We start from the raw sequence: 9,916 nt of genomic DNA on the forward strand, positions 1-9,916 counted from the left end.
TTCGCGGGAAGCAGGGGAGGGGGAGGAGCAGGGGGCGGAGCGTTCAGGGGAGGGGAGGAGGGGGAAGTGAGCTGGGGGTGGGGTGGACAGCTGCGGGGCCCTCTTAGGCGCGGGGCCCAATTCAGCCGAATCGGCTGAATCGGCCTAAAGCCGGCCCTGGGTCTGCCACAGTCCCCACAGCTCCCCGCCCGGCTCTTATCCTGGCTGGGCTGCGGCTCCGAGACGCCCCTCCCCACCCCCCTCAGCCGGAGCCTGGTCGGAGAGAGCCGTTTTGGCAACTGTGGGGAGCCTAGGTCCCTCCACCTGCTCTGGTGAGTCTGTGCTGCAGCTCCAGAGCCCTGCGCAGATACAAAATCTGTATCTACATCCGAGCTGCTATCCGCAAAAATGGTCCATGGATATAAAGCGGATACCTGCGGATTTGCAGGGCTCTACTTATGATGAACACATCTCATGTGTATAAGCAAGCTCTATGACCAGTCCATATCTGGTACAGAAGAATGTGACATGGTGTCAGGAGTAAACTAAGAATAGAGACAGAAGGAACAGCAATAAAGGATGCAGGATCTCATTGCCATGCCATTCTTCAGTGCCCCAGAGAATTTCAACTTTGACACACCTTCACAATGAACAGACTGGAAGCAGTATTTTGCAAGATTTCAAATTGCAAACAAACTCCTCAAAGAAACTGAAGATACATAGGTATCTTTTTTTAATTTATGCTATGGGGAAGCGAGCAGACCATATCTTTAAATCTTTTGACTTTACTGAAGACAGTCACAAATGACTATGAAAGGGTTCTGGCTATGTTTGATGCATACTTTATACCACAGAAAAATGTGGTTTATGAAAGAGGATGTTTTCATCAGAGAATCTGAGAACCAAGGGAAAATGTTGAACATTTTATAAGAACTCTGCAGACATTGGCTGAAAACTGTAATTTTGGAAATGAAAAAACATGAAAATATCAGACAGAGGCTGGTTATTGGGTTAACAGATAAAAATCTTTCATAGCAACTACAACTTAAGAAAGATTTAACCCTAGGCACAGCTATACAGATGGCAAAGCAGTCAGAATTAGTCAAACAGTACAAAAGACAGGAGCAAATTGAAAAACCTGAAACTTGCTTAGAAACTATAAACAGACACTTGAGTGTTAAGTTATTATCATAAAACCCCTGAGGCAAGGAGAGAGAACTCCAAGGCTAAAGAAGGACAAATTCCAGCCTACACACACAAGGTGTGGAAAAAGTCATATCCCAAGAGATGATGCATGTCCAGCTAGAGGCACACTGTATAATAAATGCATGAAATGTGCACATTTTGCATCTGTTTCCTGCACCAAAGCAGTCAGGGAGTTGACTCATATTACAGAGAATCAAGAGCCATTTTTTTCAGGCTCTATCTCTTGTATTGACATAGAGCCGGCCTGGAGAGTGAAACTGAATATTCATAGAAAGACAATTGACTTAGGAGCTGCCCTCACCAGTCATCTCAGAAGGGATTCACAATCACCTTTAACCTCTCCCAGAGCTGAAGTCACCTGAGACAGCTCTGAGTAGCCATGGAGGTATTCTTAATTGCATGAACCAGTTCATCACAGAAATAGTTTACAGAGACTAAAGTTTTGCATTCAAGTGTATGTGATCAAAGGACCACAGACCAACACCCTTCTCAGCCACAGTGTGGCAGTCATGATGGGTTTAGTTAGAAAGGTAGATGAACTCAATGGAATATTTGGTGATATTGGGCTTTTGAAAGGTGATCCAGTACAAATAAACTTGAGACAACGCTGAACCATATAGTGTACATACCCCTCGCCGGATTCTTATCCATTACTTCATAAAGTGGAAAATGAGTTAGAGAGAATGGTGCGGATTGGCATAATTGAGAAAATTGCTGAGCCAATAGCATGGTGTGCCACAATGGTACCAATTATAAAGAAAAATATGAATGTGTGGATCTTAAAGGACTCAATGAAGCAGTCCCAACATTGCATGACTTCCTCCCAAAAGTGAAAGGAGGTACAGAATTCTCAAAGAAAATGCTAAACTGACTACATTCATCACATCCTTTGGGAGATTTTGTTTTCAAAGATTATCTTTTGGGATTATCAGTGCACCTGAAATTTTCCAAAGAAAGATGGTAGAACTGTTAATGAACACAAATGGAGTTGTACGTTTCATGGGTGATATTCTGATATATGGATCTTCAATGAAAGAACACAACAAAACCCTCAATGAAGTCCTAAACCTAAGCAGTCAGTCTAGACTGAAGCTAAACAAGGAAAAGTGCGTTTTCTGCATGCCCCAAATCAAGTTTCTGGGACAGACAATAAACAAAAATGGAATCAATCCTAGCCCTGAGAAAGTGAAAGCAATTCAAGAATTGAATGCACCAATGAATGTACTAGAACTGAGATGTACACCAGGGATGATAAATTATCTTGGTCGATACCTACAAGACCTTTCTACAGTGATAAAACCACTGAATGAACTGTTAAAGTCCAGCACATCGTGCCCATGGGTGCCAAATCAAAAAACTGCCTTCAAAAAGGTAAAAAATTATCTCAACAGCTCCAGTTCTCAATTACTATGATGTCCACAAACCCACAGTGATAACAGACCATAAACTGCTTGTAACAGTCATCAATGGAAAAGATCTTGATCAAGCACCTCTGAGATGCCAATGTCTATTACTAAGATTAATGTAATTTAACTCAATTGCTAGATATATTCCTGGGAAAAATATGGTAGCAGCAGACGCTCTGTCACGGAGCCCAGCATCGCACTCAACTACGTGTGAGTTTGAAGATGACGTAAAGGTATATATATATATTGTGGACACATACAAACCAGTGTCAGAAAAGAGACTATTCCCGCTAGGGAAAGCAACCTCGACAGACATGCAACTTCAGGAAGTTCTAAGTTACATTGGGGCAGCTGGCCCAAGTATCTAAAGGATACTAAGGAAGTGACAAAAGACTTCAGCAAGTCAAATGGACTCATGATTAAAGGCAACTTATCGTCATTCCAAACAAAATGAGAGGAGAAATCCTAAACCTCATCCATGAAGAACATCAAGAATTAATTAAATGCCATAAACAGGCTAACCAGTCAGTGTGGTGGCCAGGCATCAGCAAAGACATAAAGAATAAAGTATCTGCATGTGAACATTGTAGAACTAACAGACAAACAAAACACAAAGAACCTTGAATAACAACACCCCTACCTGACAGACCTTGGAAGAGACTAGCTGCAGATTTATTCAAATTCAGGGGACATAATTACCTAGTCATCATGGTCTGTTTTTTCAGGTATACAGAAATAATGAACTTCAAAGACAGTATGACCGTGTAAATACTGTAAATGGTAAGAATGTAGAACAGGGGTGGACAAACTACGGCCCGTGAGCTGGATCTGGCCCGTCAGGGCTTTGGATCTGACCCCCGGGATTGCCACCCCTGTGGCGCTGTGGGCCCGCGCCACTCCTGGAAGCGGCCAGCACCATGTCTTTGTGGCCCCTAGGGGAGATGGGGGGCAGAGGTCTTCACGCGCTGCCCCCACCTGCAGGCTCCGCCCCCTACAGCTCCCAGTGGCTGGGAATGGGGAACCGCAGCCAATGGGAGTTTTGGGGGAGGTACCCGCAGGCGAGGGCAGCACGCGGAGCCCTCTGTCCCCCAGGGGCCACAGGGACATGGTGCCGGCCGCTTCCAGAGCGGCGCGGGGCCAGGGCAGGCAGGTAGCATTGCCCACTGCGCAATGCTGCCACCCCAGAGCTGCTCAAGGTAAGTGGCACTGGGCCGGAGCCCGCACCTCGAACCCCTCCTGCATCCCACACCCCAACCCCCTGCCATGAGCCCCCTAGCCCGCTGCTGCAACCCTCCTGCACCCCAACCCCCTGTCCTGAGCCACCTGCCGCACCCCGCACCCCTCCTGCACCCCAACCCCCTGCCCTGAGTCCCCTTCTGCACTTCGCACCCTTCCCTGCACCCCTGCCCTGAGCCCCCTCCTGCACTCCACACCCCTCCTGCACCCCAACCTCCTGCCCTGAGCCCCCTCGTACACCCCGCACTCCTCCTCCACCCCAACCCCTTGCCCTGAGCCCCTTCCTGCACACCGTACCACCTCCCACACCCTGCACTCCCTCCTGCACCCCAACTCCCTACCCCAGCCCTACATTCATGGCCCTGCATGCAATTTCCCCACCCAGATGTGGCCTCGGGCCAAAAAGTTTGCCCATCCCTGATGTAGAACATCACCCTGATGATGAACACAGCTGGTGCGTATAAGCAAGCTCTATGACCAGTCCATATCTGGTACAGAACAACATGACAGGTACTGCGACTCCTTGGCACATTCACTCACAGCACATACAGAGCACAGTGAGGCAGGAGGAGGGATAAGAGACAACACAACTCAAGACCGAAATGGTTGGGTTGTTTTCAGACTCAACCTGAACCCAACACTCGTAGTCAGGTCCTGTTGGGTTAGGTTGCAAGGCTCTACAACAGAGGATTGTTCTCAGAGATTCAGCTCATAATATGTCTCTCCACTGGTTACAGTTTCCTTTTCCCCCTTTACCACAATGTTTTGTCAGTTTAACTTACGTTATCTAATTTAGACTGTAAACTCCCATGGGCAAGGACCTCGTTCTCTTCTATGCCTATAAAAGAAAAATCCCACTAATGGAGATATAGGAATAATTAACCTACTGCAGCTGACCCTTGTGCAGTCTGTGACTGATGGCAATCTTTCTCCTAAGGAGTACAACAGGGGTGTAGGCAAGTACGTCTTACACACATCAGTTTGCAGATTTTTAGCTTCCTGGGAGCAGCATTTCTTGTAGCAGGGTAGGAAGGATGGTCCAGTGCCTAAGGCTGTGGACTGGAACTTGGGAAGTCCCACTGGGTTCTTGGCTTAGCCACAGACTCCCTGTAGTACCTTGCACAAGTCACTTAATCTACCCTGTGCCTCAGTTCCCCATCTGTAAAAATGAAATACTCTACCTTACAGGGGTGTTGTGAAAATAAAATCCATTATGATTTGAGATGCTCAGACACTAAGGTAATGAGGGCCATATAAGTACCTAGACTGATATTTGGCAATGAGGTTGTTTTGGTGTCTAGGGCTGTTTTTACATCTTTATCAAGCATTTCATTAACACCTTGTCACTAAATTAAGACTATAATGACACATCTGCCTTGGGAGATTAGTAGAAATGCAGCAGGAAGGAGACAACAGATCAGGCAGCGTGTATGCAAATTTAAAACTGTTCACTACATCCCTGAACTATGCCCAAAATTCAGCTGTTTTGTCTGACGAATATTGTCGGACTTCTTCTGGCATCTAGCTTACTCAAGCTTTCTCAATGCCTTCTGTTTCTTCCTTGGTCCAAGCTTCCCATAGCATCCTCCAAGGCTCAGCCTCTCCTCATCAATAACCCTATACCTAACTGCAGACTTCTCCTGCTCCTGGTAAATGTCCTCAGTGGTTCAAGTAGCCTCCTCACTACCAACTGTAGGGTTTTGCCTGATAGCTTATCAGAATCTCTAGCAGATTTCCCATGATGGCCCATTACAGGCTTCAGCCTTCTCTCCCCTCTGGAACTCTGATGTCCTGGAGCATCTCTTCCAGGCTGCCAAGATATCAAAGCCTGGACTGTTCAACAACATGGCTTTCTGAGTCACTATTTGGACTTTATACTGGATTGCCACATAACAAAGCTTTGTTAAAGTGGAGCTAAGGCTGCTGCTGTACAGCAGAGCCACCTTATCCTTTCATGCCTCCAGAACATGGAACTCCAAAACCCAAACATGGGAAAATCAGGAAATGCTCAGTTACACTCCTCCCCCCCCCGCCCCCAAACCCCAATGTATTCCTTAAAAGAACATTTTATGCTTAAAAAAAACAAAACCCCACAACCTTGAGAGAACCAGTTAAGGTAACCCTTCCCACATAAGAAACCCCAACAATCTTAAATCTGCCTCAGATGGAGACCACAAGAAACTCAGAATGTCAGCATACCTTATCCCTTCATAACATACATTGCCAGTACAGATATGTGTCTAACACAACTATACAATAAGACTCTGATTTGTATAACCCCACAAGTCTTTCAGTGTGGTCTGTATATTTCTGTTGGCCCAGCAATGTTTTTTTTTTTTTTTTTTTATGTGTGAGAGAATTTTAGAGAGGATGTTAAATTAAGCTTTACATAGAAACTTAGCTATACAGCCTTAACTGTAGAGCAGCTATCAGCTGCTCCATAATTAAAGACAAAAAAATCATTTATGAAACCAGTTAGGGTTGCTAAGTGACCACAGTTAAATTACCTACCACATAATTTAAAAAGCTCAACCACCTAAAGACAAGGAGATCAACAGCTAAGTACATCATATATTTTATACTGACCACATATGTTATTCTCATCAAGTACAAAAATGTGCATTTTATCATAACACAACCTTAACTCTGACCTATGGATTTTGGGGTTATATTTTACATATTTTTGTTATCTACATTTCAGGAACTATTACCTTATAAAGAGAATCCGATAAATATATTCACTGATGTTTCTCACTTAACAATAGACAATCTAATGCTTTAATAATGTATTTATTTGGTGGGTTTTTTGGAGAGTTAAGTTGTATATGCTGGGCAAGTGGCCCGATAGCGATTCACTAATATAGTGTCCACTTATTTTAAATATCAAACAAATATAAAAGCCATTGAAGTCTCCAAATTATACATTCAGCTAAGAATATATGCCCAAGGGTGGCCAAACTTTCTGATCCTCTGAGCCGCATACAACAATCTTCAGAAGTTCAAGAGCTGGGGCGCACCTGCTGGGGCTCGGGGCTTCAACCCTGCGGTGCAGTGGTGGGGCTAGAGGCTTCTGCTCTGTGGGGAGGGGGATCTTGGGGCTTCAGCTCCGGAGGAGATGCCTGTCTAGACTCGTGGTTCAGCCCTGCGGGGAGTGGGGGTCTCAGGGCTTCAGCTCCACAGGAGGCACCTGTCCAGGCTTGGGGCTTCAGCCCTGCTCCTGCTGACGCCCCAAGCCCCAGCAGGCACACCCTGCCGGGTTGAAGCCGGGAGAACCACTCCCTGCTGGGCAGAAGCCAGAGGTGACACCTGGGAGGGCCCATGGAGTCACATACCATCCCCCAGATTTTTGCCAGGATTTGATGGCCCTGCTCAGTCACTTGGTGCCACTGGGCCATCCTCCCTGCACGGCAGCTGCTGGAGCTGGCAAGCTGGGAGCTGCAGTCATGGGGAGAGGCAGCGGCAAACAGTTGGGATCTGCAGGGAGGACCATTCAGGGTAAGGGAGGAGCATGGGGGGGGCATGACTCAAGCTGTTAGAGGGGGGCAAACCTCATCAGGTACCAGTCGCCACTGGCAGAAGCCCCTAGCCCCACCATCCCGCCGCAGGGCAGAAGCCCCAAACTTTGCCCCCCAGTCTGGTAGGCAGAGAATGGGAGGGTGTGGGGGGCTCCGTGAGCCGCACTTTAACTGTAAAAGAGTTGCATATGGCTCTTGGCCACCCCGATATATGCAATTTTGTGTTCCTCTTATTCTCATACTTGCCTTCCTCCTTCTGTCCACACTCCTATTTGTGTTGCATTTTCTCCCTAGTTAGGCCTCAGTCCTGAAAACTGATTTATGTGAGTGGACACACACTGCCTGACAAAGCCACTGGGGTTCCACACAGGTGCAGTATTCCATCCACGTGAATCAGATTACAGGATCAGATCTTTAGTTTATAATCTCTTTCAGGCAGGGACTGTCTCTCTTATAGAATGTTTGTTCAGCCCCAGCACAATTTGGTGCTGATTCGAATTGGTGCCTCTGGGTGCTACTGTAATCCAAATAATATGCTTAATAGGAAAGTGTATTTATAATAAAGTTAAGTAAATATGTGGATTTGCGTTTGAGGTTGAATGTGTATATACTTAACGTGTTGCTTTTTTCAAAAGGGTTTTATCTTGAGTTTGTATTTTGAGATTGTTGTTGAAAGAACAGTATTTATTTAGATTTAGTGTAAAAGCGGCTGTGTTGCAATCCTAGTCCATGCTCCCATCCCCAGGAAGCCCTGGAGGAGACAGCAATCTCCCACTGCTTCCTGTGGAGACAAGCGACTGGATTGCATGAACTGAAAGGGTTTGCCTTTAGATATCTTTGTCTTGTAGGCACTTTTTGATTGTTTTTATTTGGTCTTTTCCTTATCTACCTCTGTGGAGTAGCCAGGGTGGAAGAAAAGCACACTAGATCAGCAATGGCTGGAGCATCTGGAAAATGGAAGTGGGGGGAATACCCCAATTTAGTTTTTAAAAAGATAGCAAAGATGTCTTGTTTTTTCATTTTTTGTTTTTTTGTTTGTCTATTTATCTGTCTAGTCTATTTCAATGTAAGCTCTTTGGGGCAGGGACTTTTTCTTGCTCTCCCTGCACAGCACCTAGCACAGCAGAGTCCTGATAAGGCCTCTTGGTGCTATTCTATCATAAATGATTGATAATAATAAACCATGTTGGGATCCAGTGAAGATCTCGATTGATGGCTGATGAGAAGCTCTCTCCTGTGGGGAGCTTTTTCCACTTCTTGTGCCCTCACACCTTGAGGGCAGCGGAGGGTGGCACATGACTGCTATTAGGGAGATTCGTTTTTGCTCTCCAATTATTGCTGCTTTCAAGGTTCAGGCAACCTGAACACTAAGGAGCTAACATCCAGAAGAATCTTAAATGGATGGTATCTTTAACTAATATAAATTCTACCCCAAGATTAAAAGGCTAGAAAAGAACCTACTTGAACCACTTCTTACAAATTTCAGGCCAGATTTAATTCTAACGGGTTTTATGTAAATGTTTGAACTATTTTCTCTTATTTATATTCAGTGTCTTCACTCATCAGAAATGCATGAGCAAAGACTTCGCACTCTAGAAATCTAGGAACATTACCTGGGTTAATAGGGGCAGTATTTGTGTCAGACGGCACAATGCCTTAGGCAGCCCATAAGTTTATGGCACAACAAACATGGCCCTTACCTATTTGTTCAATGAGGGTTTTCCAGGAGTCAGTTGTCATGGGGTGGATCATTTGCAGGGTTTCAGGGAGAGCAGCTGGGCACTCTGGGAGTACGGGGTTCTCATCAGGGATAAGCACTGGTCCAGCTGTGGAAGGGGATTCTCTTTGGGAGAGAAATATAGAGTCAGGCATTGTCAATCGAGCTGCCCTCAGCCCAAGCATTTGATACACACAGCTTCCACATACACCAGTGGGCTCTGGCACTTACCAGCATCAGTGGCCAGCAAGACACACTATTTAGGGACCCTGAGTGTGTATCTTTCAGAACTACCCTACAATTCACCTCCATCGGGCAGGCACACTCCTTCCTCTCCAAAAAACTCCTGTGTGCCACAGTAGCTGTCTTTGAGCACTGGGAGTGGAGGCTTTGGCCCTGCAGGAGAGCAGTAACCTCCCCTGATTCCACCCGGAGCTGGGGTATGGGATCCCATCACCGATTGAGCTTAGCCCTGTGCAAGGATAGAGCCAGCCTCAGAGGGAGAGAGAGAGAGAGAGTGTGTGTGTGTGTGTGTGAGAGAGAGAGAGAGAGATTCTGGCTGGGGTTCAGCTCAGGTCTGTATAGAGTAGGGAGGACAGAGGATGAATGCATCTCAGTTCCAGTACATGGAAGGAGGCAGGGGGAAGGGATGCTGAGAGTTCAGTCACATACCCTGGTGTAGGGAGAGGGGACTGGAATCTAGGTTCTAGCTGGAGTTCAGCCTGGATTGGTACAGGGAGATGGGGGGAGAAATGGGGATCAGCCCGGTTGGGGTGAGGGATGTTGGAGGGAGGGGGAAAGGAGTGTGATGGAAATCAGCCACGGTTGATGTATATGTATGGGGGGGGGGGGGGGGG

At 46.3% G+C, this 9,916-nt stretch overlaps 1 protein-coding gene across 2 annotated transcripts in view; it reads right to left on the bottom strand.

Annotated features, from left to right (window-relative positions):
- NGEF (neuronal guanine nucleotide exchange factor) overlaps positions 1–9,916 on the bottom strand; it is a 96,036-nt gene that overhangs the window by 40,608 nt on the left and 45,512 nt on the right. For both annotated transcript variants that reach the window (XM_026650115.1, XM_026650113.1), the window contains one exon: positions 9,043–9,185. In XM_026650115.1, coding sequence (XP_026505900.1) covers positions 9,043–9,185 — 143 coding nt within the window. The remainder of the gene's footprint in view (positions 1–9,042; positions 9,186–9,916) is intronic.

The sequence above is a fragment of the Terrapene carolina genome, unplaced genomic scaffold (assembly GCF_002925995.2).
Source record: "Terrapene carolina triunguis isolate 2854851 unplaced genomic scaffold, T_m_triunguis-2.0 Scaffold88, whole genome shotgun sequence".
Taxonomy (NCBI): Eukaryota; Metazoa; Chordata; order Testudines; family Emydidae; genus Terrapene; species Terrapene triunguis.